Source organism: Oncorhynchus nerka, linkage group LG13, assembly GCF_034236695.1.
Source record: "Oncorhynchus nerka isolate Pitt River linkage group LG13, Oner_Uvic_2.0, whole genome shotgun sequence".
Taxonomy (NCBI): domain Eukaryota; kingdom Metazoa; phylum Chordata; class Actinopteri; order Salmoniformes; family Salmonidae; genus Oncorhynchus; species Oncorhynchus nerka.
Window position 1 is genome coordinate 36,067,754 of NC_088408.1, and position 25,993 is coordinate 36,093,746.

The window sequence follows — 25,993 nt, forward strand, 5'->3', positions numbered from 1 at the left end:
TAGAGAAGATACTGCGTACGTCCTCATCATCAACAGGTAATGCTTAATAGCTGTAGGACAAAACAGGACAAATGAAACTATAAGATCATGTCACGATCACTGATCCGTTACACTATATGCTCATGTATCTGTTTGCTGTTTATTTTTTATATATACTAGTTTCCCTTTCTATCATATTACAATATATGTTATTACACAAACTGTAGTTCGGAAAATTGTCCTTCTTTCTCAACCAGCTACAAACACAACAGAACATCTAGTGTACAATAGACTGTCACGTCCTGACCTTAGTTCCTTTTTTATGTCTCTATTTTAGGTTGGTCAGGGCGTGAGTTGGGGTGGGCATTCTATGTTTTGTTCTATGTTTGTATTTCTATGTGTTTGGCCTGGTATGGTTCCCAATCAGAGGCAGCTGTCAATCGTTGTCTCTGATTGAGAACCATACTTAGGCAGCCTGTTTTCGCCCTTGAGTTGGGGGTAGTTGTTTTCTGTCTCTGTCTCTGTACCAAACAGGACTGTGTCGTTTGTTCTGTTTTGTTATTTTTGTTCTAGTGTTCAGTGTAATTAAAAGATCATGAACACGTACAACGCTGCACCTTGGACCTCTCCTTCTTCCGCCTACGACAGCCGTTACATAGACGCTCATTTGATGGAAACTGTTTTCCATTCCAGTTTATGTAGAGCTTTTTGCAAGACATGACAAAAATAAACAGTTATCAACAAATGCTGTTTCGAAGCTTAAGGTCAAACCACTTCACGAGACAGAAGAAAAATTGAAAGTTCCACAGACATTAAAGGGGAATGGAAACACTTCCGGAAGTAAATCTAAGCAAGAGATGTATTCAATCCAGAAATACTAAACATGTTAGCTGGCGTTCTGAATCCTAGTGTGTCCACTCCCCTTTAACATAATACTTTTTGTCGTGGCAAGGTGTCCTCGTATTCTGAAGAGAATTAATTACTCATACAGTACACTGTAAGTGGACATCTGTACTTAGTTTAGAAGAGTATTGTGTAGCCTATCGGAGTGATTGGTTTACAAAATGATCTAAATGTATGGAATGCATGTAAGATAACTTTGTGCAGGCAAACACTACAGCTGACAAAGTCAACAAGTGCATAAACAGAACAGTATTCAATAAATACATATTTACAAAGCCCCATGTCTGCCATATCAGAATGGACAGTGAATCCATACCAGTTTTATGATATCATGTTTCTAAGACAGTTGCAGGGGCAAAGGGGAGTTGTTCCTCTCAGGCTAGCCTACAGGCGCTCCTGTAAGTCCACTGTATGGATTCAGAACCTAGATTCCCATCTACTGCATTTTGGAGGAAATAGGACAGGGGTTCACCATCTTTTTCTGCTCTACAAATTAATGTAAAAAAGAATCATGGGACCCCAATTAATATGTTATCTTGCCTGTTATCCCTGTGTGTTTATATTTACTCAATACTAGTCTACCCCAGGCTGCTTCAACACATAATACTGCCATCCAGGTGTAGTCTAACAGTGTAAAACACAGTTAGTGGACTTGGTTGGATATACCTATGTTCTTAATTTGTTTAAGAATTATAAAACATTTTCTCAAGGGGCCCCATTTCAATATCAGGGAACCCCACATAGGTTCCCGATCCCAAGTCTGGGAACCACTAAAATAGCGTATGGACAATTCCACGGTAACAGAATGATGCTGATACTCCGATTCTTCGCTTTCAAATGTATGTCAAACAAAAACCAATGATTGCCCAGACTATACAACTCTACTGACAAGGTTACAAAAACATATTTACTTGAAGAGCAGTGCAGACACAAAGTTTGTGAACAGAAGGACAGGGTCATGCTGTTTGTGCTGTCCTTCTGTTACAAAACGGTTCATCTGCACTGTGCTTCCAAGTAAATGTGTCCAATTTTATGTGGAATTTCTCAAACGTCGTCCTCGAGTTGTAATGGTTTTGTTTAACTTTGCAATCATTGTTTTTTTGTTTGGCATACATTCAAAAGTGATAAAGCTAAGTCATTCGTCTGTCATAGCGTCATTCTGTTATCGTGGAATTGCTCGTTTTGCTGTGGAATGGCCTTGTGGTTGTGACTCACGGACAATAACACACACTGTGGTGGTATGGATGACGTTCTATGACTTTTCAATTATTCAGATGCTTGGCTGAATGCAAATGTGGTCATACTAACACAGAAGTCTGCTAGCAAGCTCTATTGAAAACAAAAAAATATCTTCATCAAATGTCAGAATTCGACATCCTTACACGTCCTACTTGACTATATCACTCAAAATAGCTCTAGGAAGCAATACCATTGACCTGCAATATAATGAGAGGCATGGCATTATATCATCATCTAATAGCGATGAACAAGGGTTCGCATCAAAGGCCATCATGATTTCCCTCTCATACTGTAGACGATCCTGTCCTGCCTCTCCACAGGGACTCTGGCTGTGCAGAGTGTACCTCCTTCCGATAGGGACTATAGGAGAGTGAAGATGATGGTCTTTCATGCAAACACTTGTTCATCGCCATTAGATGACGATGGCTCCTGTACAATCATATGAAATTGTCTCCAGCCTATTTGATGTTTAGATGTGTACCTCAGAGCCACGACAACCCTTAGCTTTGTGGGAGCTACACTGTCATTTCCAGTTGCACTCCCGTATGCTACCCGAGGTAATCTGGGCATCTCTTTTACTCTTGAAACCCAGAGAAATCTATACATTTCCATTCCAGTCACATCACATTTCCCTCCGATTGCAGATCAGTTCATTCACAGCGTGTCTCCAAATGTAAACAGAAATGGGAATGGCAATCCCCAAACATTGAGAATGGAATTATATCTTGGCTGTGTGATGAGTGTCCTGAATGTCAAATCACAATGAAACAAATATGTTGTAGCAGATGTGGATGGTTCAGCTGTTCTGTTTAAATGTGACCGTGGCCATTCTATATGGGGTCCGATATCACTGGAGGGGAAAACATCTGCCAAGCCTCTTAGTGTAAGCATGGCACATCAAGCAGCAGAACTATTCCTTTGATCACAACTCAACCATATCAAATTATTATCGTTCTCACTGCTACCAGGTCAGATAATATGGAATTTCAAGCTGAGGTACCTCAACGGAATGCATAGCTTCTATATCATTCTGATAAAGGTTTGATTGAAGTCTTTGTGAGTGGGATAATTTTTTGGTCATATTTTAATTAGCCCATTTGAATGTTGTTGACCATTTTGCAAATCTGTTAAAGTAAAGGTACCAAAAGAGTAAACATCCTTCTCCATGCATTTCTTTCTCCATAAGATGATTCAGGAATAGAGATGGAGTGCTGAACTAAAGCCGTAAGGGTAAAGTAAAAAAAAATTCAAAGCCAGACCACTGTTATTGATCAGGTCTCTGAGGTAGTTAGTGGCACAGCCTGTGACACAGTCTTCTGTGCAGACATGCCAACCACCAGACATATATTTCATATTGATAGAAGAGAACAGATGGGAGAATGAGTAATGTAGAAGATGGAGAGAGATCAAAGAAGTGGCCTAAAGCCTTTCTCTCCACTCCCACCCCCCTGCTCCTCCTACTCTACTCCCTCGTTCCCTCTATTCAAGCACGCCGACTGTACGCTGTCAACTCTGTTCAACATCTGTACAGAAATTAATTGAACACGACATAGATACATTGCTATGGAACATGACACTTTTCTCTTCTTCAACCTATTTCTTATCTCTTCTCATCCCGTGTCTAACATCAACCCTCTCTTTTTATTTACCTTCGGCTGTTGGTTCTACCTCCTCGGGTTTAGGTAATACCCTCTTGGGCACTGGTGCTAACCCCTCTCGTTCAGTGATGGGTTCTACCTCCTCCTCAGGTTTGGGCTCTGCTGTCCCTTCCTCCACTACCTTCTCTTCCAGAGCTTCCTCTATTGTCAGCTCTGGTTCAGCAGATGGTTCCTCAGTCTCCTCCTCCTCCTCCTCCTCCGGTGCTTCTGAAAGGATGATCTCTGAGAATATATTCACAGCTGGAGCTAAATAGTTTTGCCAGGATTCAATACCTCAATGCAGAACCAAACTTAACATTAGGGGATATTATCCAGCTTTTGTAAGGGTCATGTCGACTTTCAATGGAATAATATGCTACTAACATCAGTAGGTTACATAACACTTGGTACACATTTGACCTCCACGAGTGAGAAAAGCATGAAACGATGGTTCATTTGCATCTGCGATCTCCTCTGTCTTTTCCTCCTATACTTCTCTCTCTTTAGCCTCTTCAGAAGGTGTGGTTACTTTTCTTCAATGGGCGGTGTTACTGTAATGCATGCAATAAGTCATATTAGAAAATCTAATCAGGGGCCTCTCAAGTGGCGCATTTCATGGCATCTTTTGGCAATAAATATCATGATGGCTTCAATATGAATAGACTAATCTATGAGCACTGGTACATTGCATGATAACGTTTAAGTATAGCCAAAAGTATTTAGATAGCAAATTTGAGGTTCAACAGTTTTACAAAGAGGGAAGAAATGAAGTATCTTTACTCAAGCCAGCGTCATTAGTAATATACTCCTGCTATAGTACTACAAATATTTACACTATTAGTAACTATTAGACTATTACTAATTATTAAACTATTACACTATTACTAACTATTAAACTATTACTAACTATTACACTTTTACTAACTATTAAACCATTACTAATTATTAAACTATTACTAACTATTACACTATTACACTATTTCTAACTATTACACTACTACTAACTATTAAACTATTAAACCATTACTAACTATTACACTATTACTAACTATTAAACTATTACTAACTATTACACTATTACTAACTATTACACTATTACTAACTATTAAACTATTAAACCATTACTAACTATTACACTATTACACTATTACACTATTTCTAACTATTACACTATTACTAACTATTACACTATTACTAACTATTACACTATTACTAACTATTAAACTATTAAACCATTACTAACTATTACACTATTACTAACTATTAAACTATTACTAACTATTACACTATTAAACCATTACTAACTATTACACTATTACTAACAATTAAAGCTAGACTACGGGGACATATTAGTAAAATATGTGCCTGTGGTGAGTAATTATGATAAACAAATATGATATAAGATAATGAATTATAATCCATTTCAAAAATCATGAGTAAAATACTATTGTTTCTACAACACCTACTACAATACACCGCCAACTTCAACTGCTGGAGTAAAAAATAGCTAGCCACAGTAGTTTGGTAAGTGGCAAGTTCACACATGAAAGCTGACTCTGGTACCCCCTGCCTTAAAAGGGATAGTAGGCTGGCAACCCTACAGAGCAACAGCAGCTGCTATCCTCTGATCTACACAGCATGAATACAGGGATTTCTATCAGAACCCCCAGAACATGCATGGCCACACACATCTCCTCACCTGATGTAATTAATACTCATGTCTTGGTGGGTTCGCTGCCAAACCTAACCGGTGTATCATCTTGAAATACGTGCAAATAAGACTCTTTTCGATTTATCTAAACCAGAACATTAAAAAAACGTGTGCCACGAACAGTGGTGGAAAAGTACCCATTGTCATACTTGAGTAAAAGTAAAGATACCTTAATAGAACATGACTCAAGTAAAAGTCTCCCAGTAACATACTACTTGAGTAAGAGTCTAAAAGTATTTGGTTTTAAGTGTCAAAGTAAATGTAATTGCTAAAATATACTTAAGTATCAAAAGTAGAACTCATTTCAAATTCCTTATATCAAGCAAACCAGACGCCACTATTTTTTATGCTGTACATTTTTTTACGGTTAGCCAGGGGCACACTCCAACACTGAGACATAATTTACAAATGAAACATTTGTGTTTGTTTAGTGAGTCCACCAGATCAGAGAAAGAAGGGATGACCAGGGATGTTCTCTTGATAAGTGGGTGAACTAGACCATTTTCCTGTCCTGCTAAGCACTCAAAATATAAAGAGAACTTTTGGGTCTTAGGAAAAATGTATGGAGTAAAAAGTACATTATTTTCTTCAAAATATGAATAGTAAAATAAAGATACCCCAAAAACGACTTAAGTAGTACTTTGAAGTATTTTTACTTAAGTACTTTACACCACTGGTCACGAAAACAATCATGTGTTATAATTTTTCCTGTTTTGTTGTGGTAGCTAATCAGCCCGATATTGGGAAAAATACAATCTACACAGGCCCTGTTACAGAGAGAGAAATAATCTGATTACCCAGGCAACCACCATCCTCTTTGGTGGTTGCCATTGACATGTAAAATGTCATTATGTACTGAGGAACAGAAGATCATATTTTGTTTGTACTGCATCTACCTGTGCCACTGTGGTTGACAATAACAAAATGATTATACTTATTAATTGTACTATTGTATCACTGTATTCATGTGTCTTCCATCCCTCCATCATGAGGCTTCCTTACACTCTTTATATTATCTGTGTCAAATATCACCATTTAATATCATTTTAAATATCATGGGCAGTCTTTAGGTAACAATTAATGCTAAATATATCAATATGATTGAAGGCCTTGATACCAGGAACAATATGTATTCATTATTGAACTAACACCATGATAAATCACCAGCCATCACTCATGGATAAAAAAAATTATATATTTTTGCGATGCTGTATAATGTGACAGTAACTCTAAGAAAGCTTTTGTTTTAAGACATATTGTTATATTATGGATCAGTAAAAAGTGTGTAATATTCAGACACATTTGTACGCTTATCGATATTGTATATCAGATTTCAGTCCGGTACTAATCATGAATGGTAATATCAATAATGTACCCTGTGAAAAAGACAGCTCGTTTTAATTCCAGTTAGTTGATAACAATGTATTAATGATATTATCTTTCTCATTTACTACACAGGTATAAGGGTTATGCATGATGGTGAAACATCAGTGTAATGAAAGTTATTGGTCAGTACCTGTCAAAAGAAGGTCATCAATGTCATCATCATCATCGTCATCATCCTTGGATAGATCATCTTCTTCAGGTGCTGAGCTATCAAAGGCTTCGGTTATGATTTCATTATCCTCATCGTCATCTTCTTTGCCGATCTCTTCAGCTGAATCCTTCACCTCATCATCATCATCATCATCGTCTTCTGTGTCATCAGAAATGTCTGCGACATCTCTAACAGTCTCTCCTGAATCCTCGACTGTTTTGTCATTGTCATCGTCATCAACGACGGCACCACTGTCCTCACTGACTTTGCCATCATCGTCATCATCAGTGTCCTCTAAATCTGTAGAGTCATCAGTTGTATCCTCAGCTAATGTGTCTGAGATATCCATATCCTCACTGTCAGCAAGATTATCATCGTCATCTTCTAGGTCAATGGGTTTAGTATCATCATCTGTTTGGTCAACATATATGCTATGATCTTCCTCATCAACATCATCATCATCATCATCATCTGCAGTCGAAACAGGAGCATCATCTGTGGCTTCATCACTGGCAGCAGCAGCAGGACCAGCTACAGCATTTTCATCCTCTTCATTATCACCATCATCATCATAAGTGGAAGCAGCAGCAGCAGCATCACTGGCATCCTCATCTGTAATTGCTTCAGTTTCAGCTTCAGCTATGGTGTCATCCTCCTCTCCATCATCTCCAACAGAAGTGTCTGTGTCTGTGTCATCAACATCAATCAGAATGGGGCCCTCATCCTCATCAATCTCAGCAATGACCTCTGCAGCAGCTTCATCTTCACCTTCATTTTCCTCTGCCACCTCATCAGCTGCAGCTGCTTCTTCCTCCTCCTCTTCCTCATCATCAGCCTCGGCAGCAGCCACCTCTGGAGCAGCCTCTTCCTCCTCCTCATCATCCTCATAATCAGCATGTGGAGCAGCCTCTTCCTCCTCATCATCCTCCTCCTCATCATCACCCTCCTCATCATCAGCCTCTGAAGCCACCTCTTCGTCCTCATCATCATCTTCTTCAGTCGCTGCAGCAGAGTCCTCTTCATCTGCTTCACCATCATCATCATCATCATCATCCCCATCTACCTCGGCCTCAGCTGCTGCTTCCTCATCCTCTTCCTCCTCTTCTTCATCTTCTTCCTCCTCTTCCTCATCCTCATCAACTTCTTCCTCATCTTCATCCTCTTCTTCCATATCCTCATCCTCTCCATCCTCTTCCTCATCTTCCACTTCATCTACATCATCTTCCTCTTCCTCCTCCTCCTCCTCCTCCTCTACTTCCGCAACTGGTTCCTTTTCCTCGGTAAACATCCCTGCAACTACAGAATTGACAGCGTAAAAGTGACATTCAGTGCAGTGGGCCGTAACCAAAAAGATAACAATAATGCCCATAATTCATTGTTTTCAAGACAACACAACACACTGCAACACAATTAACACAATATCTTTATTGTGTACTCATAATGCTTACACCTGACAAGCTGCTCTCTGCTCACCTGAGCCATATACACCTAGTCGTGAGTTTACACAACATGAATATCTCAGTGTGTATGTGCTGTGCTACCGTTATCATTATTTCATATCATAAACATGGCCAATGTAATGCTTTCTCTGCATTACTGTACATTGCAGCAGTGGCGTAAACATAATGACAGTGTTCCATGCAGGACACGTCAAATACTGCCTCCATACAAAATGACAAATGCATATATAGATATACTTGCAGATGTTAACTTGTTTGAGGAAAATAATAGTTCAGAAATGGTCAATTCATAAAGGGTAATTCTGTCAGTGAAGAGTTGTTATTTTCTGTGGTAGTGAGGGAGAATACACTCATGGTTATGATGCTGATGTTGGGTATGAAAAGCAATCCAAAACATATAAAACCACAGACCAAAAAAAACAAACAGAACAGAACAAAAACCAAACAATACAAAGTCCAGTCAACAATTAAAACAGCAATCAGCAGTAACCCCGTTTTAGTAAAGAACTGAGGGTTGGGGCTGGAGAAATGTCATCACTTTCAAATTCATAGACAGAGCTATGTACGCAAGGACTGACCATCCATGGTGGGGGTTCTACTAAGCTATACAGAATTGTTTTAAGAAGGTCGTGCCAAGGATCATTTTGATATTTCATTTAGAATTTTAAGTATCAAAAAGAAATATTATGGCCTTACTGCTTGAAGAATCAAAAAATAAATATTATGGCCTTACTGCTTGAAGAATCAAAAAATAAATATTATGGCCTTACTTCTTGAAGAATCAAAAAATAAATATTATGGCCTTACTGCTTTTAGCCCATACAAATGCATTGAATAACCGATTCACTACATGGAACACCAGATAGTCCCCAAAGAATATGAAAAGGACGTTTGTTCTGAAGTGTCTGTCCTATATCTGAGAGGTATAAGAAATATCAGATATATTTTTTTGCACTAAACAGATATCTCTAGCTTTAGCTGTTGGATTGTTATGGGGATTTTTTTTAAAAGAAGCTAATTAATGCTAATGCTAATTTCCGCAGGGGCACGGACATCAAACTTTGGGGGGTTTTAACGATGTTTTGAGGCTATATAGTATTTGTGGACATTTATAGTGTTTTCTTGACATTGTCATTGTTTACAAACATTGGCGTAACAGTAAAAACAGTCAAAACAGTAACAAGGTGTGAGCGTTTCTTTGCAAGAATCAGGTGACGTCCCCGGATCAAGCCGGGAACTACACAAAACCTCCCGGGGACCATGACAGAACGAGAATCCTATAGAGAATCCTATAAATGTCCTTGAGGACATCCCCGGAACCAACCAGGTAGTAGATAAAAACATCCAGGGGACCATGACAAAATGTTCTAAGAACGTCCTATAAACATCATTGGGGACGTCCTCGAACAAGCCAAGGAACTAGACAAAACCTCCACAGGACCATGACACAACGCCGTGAAGACTTTAGACGGCCATTTCATATTCTCCCAGGGACGTCCTAAATACTCGTTATTGTTTGCAGGGCAGTATTCACATTGAAACATGTGTTTACAAGATGCAGTATTGGTGAATTCATGCTCACACAAATGAGTTGTGTTCTTAACTAATAATATTTGTACCATAGTACTACCAAATAATAAGATACACCGAGAGAAACTGTAGTGGTCTATTTAACAACTGCAATCGACTACGACAGTTGAAATGTGTATTCCCTGAATTTTATTGTACTATTAGATTTTTCCTACAACAAAATCAACACCTAGAAGACATGTACTGACCATATATTACAGTGATCATGAATTAAGGCTATTGGACAAGTTGTCTAGAGTAGCTTCTGGGAGCATAATTACGGTGTCTGGGAACAAATAGAGCCAGCAGTTACACACCGGTACAGGCTAGTTAGTATATCACATTACATCGCAATTACTGACAGGATAGCACCCATTTTCCAAAAGTTGCTCTGGCGACAGCGCAAATGACCACATACATCACGCAGCAAAATGCCTCAATCCCATCAAAAAGATGTATCAATCATCATCACATGCCTGATGTTATTTCCTGAAAAATGACTTTTCAATATGAGCATCATATAAAGAACAGGAGGGCACAGACCTTGTTTTCTGGACGGTAGGAATGCAGCTATGAGGTAGGACGGAAGGGGATTCCAACAGCAAGAGTTTAGAACACAAAACAATTATTAAAACACTATCCACCTTCCTTGACAAGTACACAACGTGTGACTATGGATGGAAGTAACCAAGTTAATACGATGGTTATGCTGAGGAAAAGTAAGCATTTTAGAAAAGCCACAAAACAACAAAACCATTTGTTAGAGCACTGCGCAATAGCATGATTAGAGTAAATAACCATTGAATAGCATGATTAGAGTAAATAACCATTGAGTGTGCTTACCGGTTTGTGTATTTGCTACGTTGTCATTCTAGTTGAACTACATTAGAGCTAATGTAGTTTACATATAGTAAACATCTACGTGTATGTTTACCTATAAACATGGAAAGCAAGGCCATGGTACCTTCAGCCTCAGCTTGTTCCTCTTCAAAGAACCATCGTATATCTTTTGGGACGGTTTTACAGTTAAGTGCCAAGGTGAACATCCATAAAATATCACACTCCACAAAATCTATCCCATTAACCTCAGCCTGTATCACCTGTTCAAGTCCTAAAACTTGGAACAGCTAACCTACATTAATCAATGTTGAAATGTTCCAATTTGATGAGGTCATAAAAAACAAAAACAAGCATAATTTCATTAGACAATCTTTTATTTTTTTGCTTGTGCGTTTTGTCAATGATGTGAGAGCTTCTAAAGAGTGTGAGGGGAATGGCATAGTGTAGATAAGTGGTGGGAAAATAAGCATGGAATGGTTTCAAAATACCATAGAGAAGGATAGAAGGGCAGAATCCTTAGGTATTAGACAGCAGTGTGTTAAGAGAGATTTAGGCCTACATTCTGTTAGGGTCTCTGGCACAGCCAAGCATGTAAAGCATATCTTACAGATGTAGGATCTTAATACGAGCCAGCTTGCTATAGCAGGATCCTGCAGCAACCAGAAATGTGAATTATTATGTGGATTATAATTCATGGACTTTTTTGTAGGGGTTGAAAACCAAGTCTGAAATTTCCAAGTGGAAATGACAAACTTCAGAAGCCTTTTTAAACCACAAATACACTACAAGTTTTAAAATGTCCTGCATTGCAGGAAAGTTCTCCTGCAACTGGGCGATCAAATTAAGATCCTACATCTGTACAGAAGATTACAAATGGAGTAGGTCTTGTCAGTCTGACTCCATGCAGTGACCCTGCATTTCAGCAGCAGGTTTGGAGTGACTAATCGCGCAGCACGTGTAAGCTCTTGCTGAAAGAAACAAGGCTTTCACTTCCAAAGCGTCATTAGTGGCCCGGATAAGTGAATTTTGTTATCTCAGGTCATGCGGACGCCTGCTAAACTCTAAAGCCAAGCCCACATCCTCACAATAACCTGTAGCTTTGTGTCAGTCCTTTAATTAAGGAAACAGGATGTAGAGTAGCAGGCAGAAGAGTTAGCGTTCATATTGACTGACAATAGCACTATAGCCAGGAAGCGTTTCTCGACAAAGAGGAGTTTTCCTTTCCCTAACAGCTGTGGCATAAAGAGCACGAAGGAGACGGCTTTTATAATACATTGATGAATAAGTAAACAGCAAAATGAATAGATGCATGAATACAAACCTTTTTTCTTAACTGGATGTAGCTCACCTAAATAGCAGATGGGCGAAAAAGATGTCAGCTTAAGAAAGGAACCAACCAAATAGATCTAATAAAACATTGATGAAGGCAGAATAAATTATGAATGTGGATCAGAGTGGAAGAAAGGCTTTTCTTCAGCTGCAGGCAGCTTATTCTCCACTCTTAAAAATCACTAAACATCAGTAAAGAGTACAAGTCAACTCAATGAAAGGCGGTACTGTAGGCTACACAACAACAGCAACAACAGCTAGTAGGCTACATTTGGTTTACTATGCATCTCAGAGCAAAGGTGGATTTAGTGAAATGATTGGACTAGTCAGCCATTCTTCAAAGGAGATTTGAAAATACACCAACCTCATTTGTGCTAAACCGGCACGAGCTATGAATAGCAGATATTCACACTATGATGAATTTTTTCCCCCTCAGAAGTTGGGTGAGAGGAAAATGTTCGTTCTCCAGGGTGTGTTTGATGTTTTGGGGATGTGTTTGAGATATAGCTCCTTTCAAAGCACATTAGCCTGAGGGATAAAGTTTCCAGGTTGTGTAAATAAATTAATGCAACAAATAATATTTTAAAGCTTATCCTGAGGCCAGGGATGAAATGTATTTAATAATTTGTTATTTAGTGCTATGACTCTCTATTAGGAAGTTGGCATTGCTTTGGTGTCATGACCTGGAAACTATACTGTGCCCTGAGAGTGGTTAGAGTGGCTAGGCTACAGTGAGATAGTGTGCCTGTTTTAGAGTAGCTACTCTAAAATGAGACCGAAATAGTCTCTGCCCTTTGAGTCGTAACTCACAGACAGCTGTCAAACCGCCAGGCAGGTCAGCATCTTTCTGCATTAGTCCACTGAGCTATGCATAGCCATTGTGGGGACGACCTTTCCCTCTTGCTTTCTCTCTTTCTCTATTATCTCCCTTTGTCTTGCACCTCCACCCCTCCACAGACTCATTCTCTCCATCATGTAACAGGGAGCAGAGGTCACAGTTACGTGTGTGTGTGTTTGCGTGCGTGTGTGTGATTGCGATATGACCGAGGCAAGGAGGGATGCAGAGTGGTCAGTTAAGACACGCAGAATCTTTAGTCTGTCTGACAGACACCATTGGATGATGAGCTACTGTCATACTGAATGTATACAATACAGTATGTTCATTTTGTATTGTTAATGAACTCAAATGTGCATTATGTGCCTGTTTCCTAATGCATGTTTTTACCCAATACCTACATGTACCTTTTACATTTTAACGCACTCTATTGGCCTAGGCAGAAGGTCACTGCTCTAAGGCCAGAGGTACTGTTGATCCCCAGACGGCATAATACTACCATCTGAAATAACGTCCTTATAGAAGTGACCTAATAACAGTGTGTGTGCATCCTGGTAATGAATGGCATATGGTATGATTGATAAAAACAACAATAATGCAGCAGATGCCTGTATAAAGTGAGTCCGTCTGTGTAGGTTCTAATTGATTCACTCCAGCTCTAACTTCATGCGTGTGTTCATGTTAGAACTACACTGGTTTCTTCATTGGGACTCAAATCAGTGCCTAAATGATGTGTTCCCTTTACTGCACAACAAATGTAAGTTACATTTGTTTGCCTATTTTAATATTCTGTACTGTGATTCAGTTATGGCTGCTGTAGGCCTACTGTATGTGTGGTGCTGCTGCTTAACTGACTGAAAACATTTGCTCTGTCAAATCACACTGTTGTGCGTTCATTCCTCTGCCACAAATCATTACTGTTTAGCAGGAGGTTTGTCCCTGGACTGTCGTACAGTAGTTGTCCTCCACACTGTGGTATGCTTCGAGCTCCTCTTATAAAAGTCAATTGCTAGGTTGTCGTTGAGATTGAATACCTGACGTCAAGTTGCCTTCCTGTTTCAATAGGGCTGGTAAAAATGCATTTAATACCCAGCAGAATCTTAGGCTAAACTAAGGAATTGAGATTAGCACCTTGGTTATATCAGATATCCTTTCGCTAACACGGTGTAAACTGCATGAGCTGATGCTGTTGTGAAAGACACGTAACATGAACTGCTGAGTATAATGTTGATAATGATGGTTTGGAGCAAGCTTGGAGATGAGATGTGCACATTAAAGTGAGCGTGGCGAGCACAGTGGGTGGTGAAAAGACACAAGCAAGGGATTGATGAGAGAGAGAGAGGTGATTTCTGCTTTCTTTGGATGGCTTTATTTTTTATAGATAGAACAGTCACACACAAATGTGGTACAGGAGTTAAAAGTATCCCGCTGCAGGTCGAGAGCCTTGTTCTTCCGCTTCAAAATTCTTCCGCGTGAAAGGCTGGAAAACAGTGTCCCGTTCTTTAGTTTTGGAGTTCGGGTTTGGGAATGAATGTCACCTCCTACGTTTCTGTTCTAAGCTTGTACAGATGGACGTGGTGCTGTATTTAATATTGCAATACATCATCTACTATGAGATATGATAAACAGTGTCGGGTTGATATGTGTGGTACACACAGTCGTGTGTTGAGTGTTTATTAAACCACAAGCTAGCCTTGGAAAGAAGCTCGGCTATGGTTCACAGGTTCTCAATCTGCCAGACTTATCCTGCATCGCACCCTAAGCCATACAGACTTAAGGGCTGAATTGTTACAGCCGAGCCATTAACTGAATATGTGAACCTATAGAGGTGAAATGGTGGAAGTGAAATGGTACAAATCAAACGGCTTGACGATGAATGTGGCATGACCTGCCAGGTGACCGGTCAAGTCACAGCGGGTCAGCCCTTTTTCTCTTTTTGAAATACCATGGTGGTTCGTTTGTTATGTTACTGTTGTTGCTGTTGTTTCCTCTATTATTAGGGTAGCTCAAGAGAAAACTTGTGAAATATACCTTCGATTTCCTCCTCCTCAGGTGCTACCAGGCTGGAGACAAAGGTCAGAAGCAGTTTGCCCCAGTCAGTGGACTCCTCCACCGCCTCGTTCACCATTTTCATGGGGTCCGAGCTGATATGCTGAATGCTTCCTGAGAGTGTGGTGAACAGGCTGTGTGAGCCAAGATTTAATAGCATAATATAGCCAGCATGCATTTATACACACCCTTTCTCTACACACACTTAAACCTGGACTAAAAGACTTAAGGAATACCTCATTAATTACCACCGCATTACATTATACACGATAAAAACAGTCATTTGACAATATGCTGTCCTTAATCTTTCAAATGCAATCATACTGTACACCGTTCAAATGTTCTGCACATAGAGAACAATATGAGAACAAAGGCAGATCACAGCAAATGAATGTATACCCAGAAACAAATTCAGCAATATAGACTACAGATATGAAGATGAATGTGTACATGGCTATTAACTATAGCTTGGAACTAATCAACTAGAACCAATGTGACGTAGTATAACATATCCTCTGTCCATCCATGGTCCAATGGGTAACTTCAAATGTCTGCTGGAGTATACGGTGTAGACCACCATCTGTTGCGCCATTCTTTACGGCTTTCTGCAGTGCAGTGCAGGCAAACGGCGTGAGACAGACATTTCCATTTCGTCGGAGGCAGAGACATACAGAAGGCAATAGGCATTCATGACAGGTAAACATGCAACACACTACAGGACATGTCAGACACCACTGCCAGCGGAGTGTAGCCCAGCACCGCGTTAGTGACAACTCTCAGCAGAATATGACTGACTGGTCTTTAGAGATTGCACTTTAGACTCTTTAGTGCTCTTCAGTGATGATTTATCAAAGCAGTATTACTGATATTCAGAAGAGAGTGATTGTTAGTTATTTAATCCATAGTCGTGTTGAATCAGACTGAGTGGGTTAAGGAAACACGGTTGATGCAGCCAAATTCAACAAAAGGAACATTTTGGTTCCCGGAATTGAAAATATTCACGTGGGAATTAATTGTCTATGCAATTCGGAAACAAATAGATGTTTCAGCTAAAGACAATATCTAAAGGCTTGTTTCAAATGTATCCAAAGGTATTTGTCATAACATGAGTTAATGGACTGATTACTTGCTATATTAGTCGCTTATAATCAATTGTATTATCTTTCATTTTATTAAATTCATTAGTTGTATCTTCTCCTTTAAAGTTAGTTGCTACAGTATGTCAACCCAAACTCACTAAGGGCCTCAGAGGCCTCTAATCGGCACGACAAAGTTAAAAGCATAATATAATGGCTTGCCTCTAGACCTTCCTGCATCCTTAATTACTTTCCTGACAGCGGGAGGTGGGGAGACCCCTGTTAGGAGGAGAGGTACATAAGCAGTGGCACAGGGACAGGGACAGTGAACAGTCTCCATCACATGCACATGATCAATGCGGGGAGAACAGACTCCAGAGTGATGCATTCTGGGAGGAAGTACTGGACAGTCTTACCACAAGAAACAATGGCACAGAGACACAATTTACTCACGATTCACAACCACCGTATGGTGACAGAAGAATTCAACGTCATCACATAGACGTTCATCACAATGGAAACAAAGATCGGCCGCAGTGTGGAGAACACATCAACATACGAACAGTAAACACCCATAGTGCAATAGGAGTGAGAAACAGGACAGAACAGCAACATGCTGTGCTGTAACCATAGGAAACACAGTATGTCTTTCACTCTTTATTGAATCTGCTATAACAACAGTTCTTCCTCTGTGCTTGGCCTGTTTTTATTTTAAATGTATTCTCATTGACTTGATTAATTTGTTCCAAAAAATGACGTGCAATAACATAATGCTGTGATTTGAAGTAGTACATCAAAATTCATGGCATTGAGTAACAATGTGAAATTGACTCCAACTAGGAATACTAATGAATACTGATTAATTCAGTGGCATTTGTTTGATTGGCACTTCAACCTACGTCATAAAGCAGAAAAAATATATCCCTCAATGCTTGTGCATTTGAACCCCTCACATTGTAGTCTATCTACACTGATTCCTGGCATGGAGACTGCAACTAAATCCACAGAAATAAATGACATATTAACCTGAAAGAAGTGGTAAAGAAGGCAAGGGACTTGGGAGTGGAAATGGAATCAACCCTCCAAACTAAGTCCCTCATTACGGAAAGGCTATGTGGATTGTTCCAAAACACTTTGGAGGGTTTAGTTTAGAGAAACCGGTGAAGTGTGGGTGGCAGTATAACTAGCACCATGTCACCTGGCAACACATTCATTCCTGTATTCAGGAGGTCTCTGACACTACGTCCGTCAGGCTCCAGTTTGCAGGTGTCCCTCTTTAGCAGGAAGTTGAAGGAGCTAATGAAAGCACTGTTTTCCCTCGCTCTCGCTCTCTCTCCTCCCTCTCTCTCTCATTCTCCTCCCTTTCACGCTCCCTATCCTCCCCTGCCTCTCTCTCCCCCTCTCCCTCTACCCCCCTCTCTCTAACGGGAAGCAATGGAGGCATGGCAATAGAATTGATTCAACTCCAATTGGACGCCTCCCAGGCTATGCAGTGCACATCAAGGGGAATTCCATTTCCTCACAGCCAGGACTCTTGCCCATTGTTCCAAAATGTTGGTTTAGTATTTAATTTTCACAGTGTCGCCCTTTATTGAAATGTCATGGTGGGAAAAATTGCATCTTATTAAAAGTGCAATTTTAATACCCATTTGCTGTCCAACTAAATGGTTGTGTAATGGGCAGGTTCGTAATTTCTAATTTTCCAATTTCTCAGGCCAGACAGCCTTTTGCTTCACACATCTATTAGTTTGTGACCTTGGTGAAATAATTTAGCATTTTCCCTGTTACTGTACCTCTTTATGTGTTCAAAAAGTAAAGTATTTAATGGGCGTGGGGATGAAATGGGGATGAAATAAGACCTCTGCTGTCACTAACCACTGTCTACAAAAATACAAAACATTTAATAATACAAATTCCAAAACTCCATGTTGTATATCCACTTGGGTCCAGTACTATAAATATTTGAAATGGTGACTGACAGGTACTCTAGCTATTCCCGTAAATTCCACTGTCTCTGGCAGTCTCCTCTCTGACAGTGAGGGGTTCAAACGAACAGAGAGGACCAGTCTAAGAAAGGGCGTCCAGCCCCACAGCCATCCCTCATAGAGAGAGACAGAGTGACACCGCTCAGGTATCCTACAGAGGACCTAGTGCTATACATAGCTACCCGATTCTTAAAAAGCAAGAACATGAGACTTCCTTTCGCTATTACTGTGTGGTCTTACAAACCAATTTTACCAACCCTTTCGATTGGAACAGATTGATACCTGATAGATAATTTACTTATTTTTAAGATACATGTTGGCTACATACATTTACTGTGGTGCAGATTACACATTGTCCTCAAAGATTGTGGCTTCAAGGGCCATTTCCGTATATAAGATTTATATCATATGGGTATTTACATTATACTGTACGTGCTTGTTCTAGTTTGGAAATCTAGTAATTTATTAATATGTACATAGCTCCTGTTTTTCCTTTCAAGGGTTTATCCATGGTGCCATGGTTTTGTGTGGTGATTCACCCTCCCATTCCACATGTGTTGTCCTGGTGCCATACAGTATCCCCTGGTATATTCTTAGCTAACCATAACCCCCCTTTCCCTAATCTAATTTAGGGATGCGTGACCCCAGTATTTTTGCTATCAATTAATACGTCAACTGTTTAATACATTGGTTAAAGGGTATAGTTTAGCTACAGTCTGACTTCTACACCTAATAAAGACTCTTGTATTGTTATGACTCGGCTGAGAGGCTTTGATAGAAATGGCCACAGCGTCAATTCCTTCTCATGATTCCATGTGGAATGGTTCAGGAGGTCAGGAGGTCATTCCTCCGTAGATGACCTTCGGTATTGGCCACATTCAATGCTCAGTAGTATGCATTGTAGAGGAAATCTATATCTCTCCTTGCAGGCTTATCTGCAACATAGAATATTCAATTATAAATATTAAAGCACATCAGATTGGTGTATCCTTCTCAAAAGCAGAACTCAATCAAAGAGAAAGGCATTCTCCATGGCCAGAAGGAGTTATTACTCAATACCACACAGTTAATAACACCAACACAAGCTGATATGCTCTCAATGTGCCATTATTGATGTTAGCATCAAGGCAATTGTGTATAAATTGAGACGGGAAAGGCAACTAAAGTTAACATAGGCCGGATGCATGGGAGCGATTGGCACACAATTAATTGGGATCATGTTGCCAGGGAATAAGGTTAAATAACACTGTCAAATAAATCAGACTAAAAAGCTCACGCCTGACCACTTGACAGTAATATAATAGTGATTTCAGGCAGTACTTGACTTGGGCAGAAGCTCAACTGAACTGAGTACTGGCACCTCAAATGTTCTTCTGCTTGAGTTCTTGCACCTCTTATCGAATATCATCTCAAAAATACTGAGGAATTCTTGCAACTAAATATAAACGGTACCGGCACCTATTTCATTCCAAGTCAAGCACTGATTTCAGGTGAATGTAATGGTTATTTTTCCTATAATCGTGGTGGCCTATTTTGCTCAATTATGTAAAGGGAACAAAAAACATGCAACACTCAAATTGTTGCGCCATTCCTTACAGCTTAACCTGGCACAAAACCTTCTAGTACCTACTGTGATGCAGCCTCAATACATTCTAAAGCTATCTGGTTATGTAATAATTGGTCAAATGAAATTGGCTGCTGCAGGAAATGCTACAGCCAACTTAAAATAGTACAGTCAGCTACAGCACATTCCTCACAAATGAGCTCTTCATACACTATTTCACTGGACATCAAGTAATGACTGAAGACACACATGGACACACACACACGCACACACATATAAATACATTTGTTGTAATGAATGTTAGTTTAATGTTACACACTACGGCGTTACACACTACAGCGTTATTATAGTATGTTTTGTTAAACTACAAACAAACAAAAAAAGGTAAATAGTAGCTAGTTAAATGACACATCAAGTGACTACTAAATAGGCTGTATACCTTTCCAATCACAAAGCAGAAATGAGTCAGTTCAGTGAATGATTTCTCATGGAAGCTATAGCCCTAAACTATTCACATTATTATGTGAATATTATTATGTCAAGATTATGGTTGACTTTATGAACGTATGTACAATTATGGTTGGCATCAGAGTTACTAACAGTACGGAGACACTATCTCTGTATTACCGTGAGTTTTATTAGGCAAAATAGCGATAATCTACTCGTGTGAAAAAGGTGTACAGACTCATTTAGTACCAGATGTAACCTGTGCAGCCTTGAATGAACCAGAATCAACACTTGATGGACCATGTGTACATGAATCCATTATTGCGTAGCATCAAGCCACCACAACACTGACTGGAGTGTGTGACAATTGCTCCCTGTCAGCAATTAAAGCATGCAGGTTGTTAGTAGCAGAGCGGAAGCGTACACACAGATGGGTATGAGCACTACACTGCAGGCAGAGAGTCTTTACCAGGTGGCAAACAGGGGTCGTCACAGTATAATGTATGATCTTTTTATTGGATGGGAACAGGATGGCACATGGGGATGGACAGGGTGAAAAGAGGAGGAAACTAGATTAGAAATGAGAGAGTGAACGTCACTACGGAACTCTAGTGAATAAATAAAGGGAGTGAGGTGCACGTGATTTCAGTGAAGGCTAGAATGGCTTTGGGTTGGTGGACTAGACTCCACGCCCCCAGAGTACGTCAACCTTCAACTACTATCGTGACTTGTGAGTTCATCGGATCTACAGTACGTGACAATGGTGGCCCACTTTTGAAGTTTGCTTCAAAAATGCATGTGCAAGGTCTCACATGGAAGACCTTTGACATGAAATGAAATGTGAATGGCATATGACATGAAAATGGAGAAAGAATCCATGTACACCAATGACAATTTCTCGCACGTACTGATCGGCAAACAGCAAACTCTCAAACACTGAAAATTGTCATTGTACAACTTTATTTTTAAACCACAAAATCACACTGAAAACAACTTTAAAGAATACAATACATTACACATTCCCTCTACAGAGATTTTCACCATTGCGTCTGCAACAGTTGTAATGAACTATATCAATCATAATTCTGTGATACAATAACATCTCTAATGACTGAAGCAATGCATCTCAAAACTAATCTACCAGTAAATCTATTTGGCTATTTGACTCAAAGCTGTTTGACTGGGAGAGAGGCATGGCTAATTCTGCCAAACCCTCTCAGCAACTGCTGCAGATAAGGCCCAGGCCCAGTAAACTGCAATGCTATGCCCTATCTATCTTTGTCACTGTCAGTACTATTAGTAACCAGACAATGAGCTCCTGGCTACCCTGAGAGCCCACACGTCGTTGGATAAAGTAGTGTCAGCCTGAAAACAACAAGCTACTGGGCCTTATCGCTTTCACTGAGCTCACTGCATTCCTTTGTCGCCTGTTTTAGCCATTATCTATGAACTTGTTTCACCCAAGCTAAAGGTTAAGGCTAAATTATTAAACAAACCTTAGAAGAGGAACTATTTACACTATATGACAAAAAGTATGTGGACACCAGCTCATCGAACATCTTATTTTAGAATCATGGGCATTATTAAGGAGTTGGCCTCCCTCCTTTGCTGCTATAACAGCCTCCACTCTTATGGGAAAGCTTTGCACTAGATGTTGGAACATTGCTGCAGGGACTTGCTTCCATTCAGTCACAAGAGCATTAGTGAGGTTAGGAACTGATGTTGGGCGATTAGGCCTGGCTCGCAGTCGGTGTTCTAATTCATTCTAAAGGGGTTCGATGGGGTTGAGGTCAGGGCTCTGTGCAGGCCAGTCAAGTATTCCCACACCAATCTCGATGAACCATTTCTGTATGGACCTCGGTTTGTGTACTCGGGCATTGTCATGTTGAAACAGGAAAGGGCCTTCCTCAAACTGTTGCCACAAAGTTGGAAGCACAGAATCGTCTGGAATGTCATTGTATGCTGTAGTGATTTTCCTTCACTCGAACTAGCGTGAACCATGAAAAACAGCCGCAGACCATAATTCCTACTCCACCAAACTTTACAGTGGACACTATGCATTGGGGCAGGTAGCATTCTCCTGGCATCCGCCAAACCCAGATTTGTCTGTTGGACTGCCAGATGGTGAAGCGTGATTCATCACTCCAGAGAACGTGTTTCCACTGCTCCAGAGTCCAATGGCGGCCAGCTTTACACCACTCCAGCTGACGTTTGGCATTGCGCATGGTGATCTTACGCATGTGTGCGGCTGCTCGGCCATGGAAACCCATTTCATGAAGCTCCCAACAAACTGTTTGTGTGCTGACATTGCTTGCAGAGGCAGTTTGGAACTCGGTAGTGAGTGTTGCAACCGAGGACAGACGATTTTTAGCACTCTGTGGTCCCATTCTGTGAGCTTGTGTGGCCTACCACTTTGCGGCTGAGCCATAGTTGCTCCTATACCTTTCCACTTCACAATAACAGCACTTACAGTTGACCGGGTCAGCTCTAGCAGGGCAGAAATTTGACGAACTGACTTGTTGGAAAGGTGGCATCCTATGATGGTGCCAAGTTGAAAGTCTCTGATCTCTTCAGTAAAGGCCATTCTACTGCCAATGCTTGTCTATGGAGATTGCATGGCTGTGTGCTCGATTTTATACACCTGTCAGCAACGGGTATGGCTGAAATAGCCGAATCCACTCATTCGAAGGGGTGTCCACATACTTTTGTATAAATAGTATAAAATGGGATCAAGTCTATATCCACATCATTAAAAACCAGATTCTAAACGACCAAGATTACTCAACGCATGAGGCATCATATAAACTACTGCCCCTTTGCATTCTAATGAGCCCAAACAAGTAAAAAGGAAGCCTAGCTCTAACCTACAGAGAGAGGCCTATGATGTGTCAGGTAAAAAGCAAAAACGAAACCCTAACACAGATAAGTAACATCCCAATGCATGGTGGTAGGAACAGTATAGGAGGAAAGGAAAGGTTTAGGACTTACCTGTGAGGCCCTTGTAGTCCATCAGGTCAAACATGATGATGGCCACACAAGACCAAGTGACGACCAGGGCTACGACCAGGATCCAGGCCATAGGGGAACTGAAGGTGGTGTACAGGTCGTCAGTCGCGGTCCTCTTGGTCACCCTGGCTGGGGGGTGTCCTGCCTCTCCATTTTTGCTCTCAATGACCATGGTTGTGGTGAAGGATTGCGCTGGAAGAAAGGACAAAGGATAGGTTGTTGGCCTGATGCTGAACCAACCATAAAGGTCCAGTGAAGGGTTAGTTCATGAATAGACTGCACTGAGACAAGTTTTTGACAGGGGAATAGCTATACACTGAAGGTACTACACTGTATGGTACACAGTGTCAAAGGAATCCATATACTTTTTTGTGTGGATTGTGTTGTCTCTGTGATCTTTTGACTTGGCCATCAAAGAGCTCTCTCTCTAAATGAATATAAATCTCTGTAGCGTGGCAATTTGATTTGATGTTAAATGGAGAGAGATGGGCTGGCCATGCTTCCTTACAAACACAGCATATGACCTTTATATGCGAAATTCATTTTACAAGGCTGCTCATCGATTTACCAGAATGTGGCAGACTAGGTCAGAATAAGCCATTGATTCTTGTGAAGGTGCAATAGTTAGAATGCAGTGTTCAGTCTCTAAAACGTTATCTGCTGCTTTTATACTGTGAAATCAGGTCGGTGCAAACCAGACAGAAGCTGTTGCTGGTGGCACGGGTCTCTGGTGTGTTTTCTTAGTCGGCCCCTGACAGAGATAGTATCCGACTGAAATGCTGTTCCAGCCCCCTTGATTTTTGTGTGTTGCATGTTTATGAACGTATGAATGTCGTGAGTGTGAAAGAGAGAGAAAAAAGAAAGACAGAAAGAGAATAAATGCATGTGTGTATTCGCCCAGCATGGCTCAGGCCACCTGTTGGATCTCTTCGCCATGGCCTGCACCCTGTTGTCAGCAATGGGGGATTATGGGCCCCCATGTCCCCTCAATATGCTGACTCAAGAGGCTCTGCAGACAAACACCATATGCCCTGCTTCTTCTCACTTTGATTCAACAAAATACAATATGACATACTGTCATATTGCAACTAGCACGGTGTGTGTGTGTGTGTGTGTGTGTGTGTGTGTGTGTGTGTGTGTGTGGTGTTATTGTATGTGCATTTGAGTGTGTTTGCCAGGGTTACAGTAATGGCATTTACAGAGTTGTATTATCCTGGAATCCAGGAGTAGTGGAGTGGGGATAGTGATGGAATACATCACGCAAATGTGCTGTAAAAAAAAGAGAGAAAAAAAGAATGTACGCTTCAACACATCTACTTTACCTCTCTCCTGACCTCTTGCTGCCCGAAGTTGACGTCCCTGTCATGGGAACCCTAAGTAGTTCTCCATGACAACTAATCTCAGGACAGTAAATTGAGAGCCAGTAATACAGTCTGATAGAGTCAGCCAACAAAACACTGATATGATCTTATCCTCTCCTGGGTGCCCTCAATAGATACTCTGATATCACTTCTATTTGAATTTCTGTTGAATAGAAGTTTTACACCCAGGCTCAAGTTGGTTCAAATCAGGCCCTTCTTATTGGAACTGACGTGTAAGACTGAGGCAAAACAAGGTACATCAGACAGAATCATTAAGTTTGATTCCCAAAAGTAAGATAACGTCAACTTTTCTCGGTTGTAACAGTGATGATGGACGTGGATTGTGCAGGTGAAGTGCTAGATACCTCAAGCCGTGCTGACGTCACAAGTGTCTCAAGGCTGCATAGCAAGTAGCCAATTATGCTATCATGATATCCACTATTTCTCAGAAGCTTCTAAATCGTCTGCGGAACTATGTCACGTTTTTTAAACATTTAAAATGACAAATGAAATGACCTATAATAAGGAAGTAAAATGTAAAGACATACTTAGACTTGTGTAGATACTGTACCTTCGACTCCCTCAGTCATGGCAGTTTTGAAAATGTAATTTCAGCAACAGAGTTGTGTGGAAAAAAATACATGCAGCGCCTCAGGGCTAATCCTGTTTGAGTCCTGATCGTCAAGGAGAGGATGGGACCATGCAAAGAGACCCTAAATATATTACACCTGGTGTCTGGACTGGATGTTTAATCCCCCCTAAAGAATCACAATTGAAAATCATTCAAAGGGTCACAGTCTCAGGGTCTCTGAAGAGGTTCAGTTAATGTCCAGGAAGAGAGCAAAAAGTCGAGGGGAAAAGTTCCAGGGCCGGCCAGTGGAGAGTTCGGGATCCAGCCTAAAAGTTTCCCCTGCCCATGATTGGTGTATATCAGGAAGCTTAGGACGGGACAGAGGCTTCAAGGTAACCTTAACCCAGGCTATTCTGCCCTGCCTGCCTGGGTTATTCTTAGAGTTAGCCGCACCAGCTGCATTCTGCTTTGCCTTTTTAGGCTGGGGGCGTGACCCCCTCCAACAGACCTGTGCTGTCATCGAGTAGGGTAGCAGAGGGGGCATCAGCACTGCTCTCCTGCACTGCCGTATCCATCTGCTGGCCTGGGACTGGGACTGGCAGACAGAGACGTCACGTCACTGACAGTGGAGGAAAATGGCCACAGGCAGGAGCTGTTCATCTGGCCTACAGACCTCTATTAGCCTGGCCTTGGTGCCAGACTGATAGCAGCCAAAGTGGATGCAGCCAAAGTGCCATGTTTACCTTGTGTTTACCTTTGTGAACATGGAATACAAGATAAAGACCACCACTGCTTCCCAGCATTACCTGTCAAGAGCTGTGCCCATATTCTTATCTGGGTGCCAGCCAATCTGGTCAGTCACTGCCCACTTACTAGGTACCTAGTCAACAGACTG

General features: G+C 40.8%; 1 protein-coding gene across 5 annotated transcripts in view; it reads right to left on the bottom strand.

Moving 5' to 3' along the window:
- The window catches only part of trdn (triadin), a 33,340-nt gene extending 7,811 nt beyond the window's left edge, over nt 1-25,529 (bottom strand). Inside the window, exons 1-8 of one of the 5 annotated variants that reach the window (XM_029676837.2) lie at nt 25,099-25,529; nt 23,149-23,358; nt 20,630-20,668; nt 16,387-16,443; nt 15,071-15,202; nt 12,197-12,223; nt 10,579-10,605; nt 6,986-8,302 (exon numbers count right to left, since the gene is read on the bottom strand). In XM_029676837.2, the coding sequence (XP_029532697.2) occupies nt 6,986-8,302; nt 10,579-10,605; nt 12,197-12,223; nt 15,071-15,202; nt 16,387-16,443; nt 20,630-20,668; nt 23,149-23,358; nt 25,099-25,117 (1,828 nt within the window). In that variant the 5' untranslated portion in view covers nt 25,118-25,529. Of the gene's footprint in view, nt 1-6,985; nt 8,303-10,578; nt 10,606-12,196; nt 12,224-15,070; nt 15,203-16,386; nt 16,444-20,629; nt 20,669-23,148; nt 23,359-25,075 lie in introns of all 5 variants that reach the window. The other 4 variants (XM_029676838.2, XM_065026365.1, XM_065026366.1 and 1 more) reach the window with 4 other exon arrangements.
- Nucleotides 25,530-25,993: the final 464 nt, after the last annotated feature.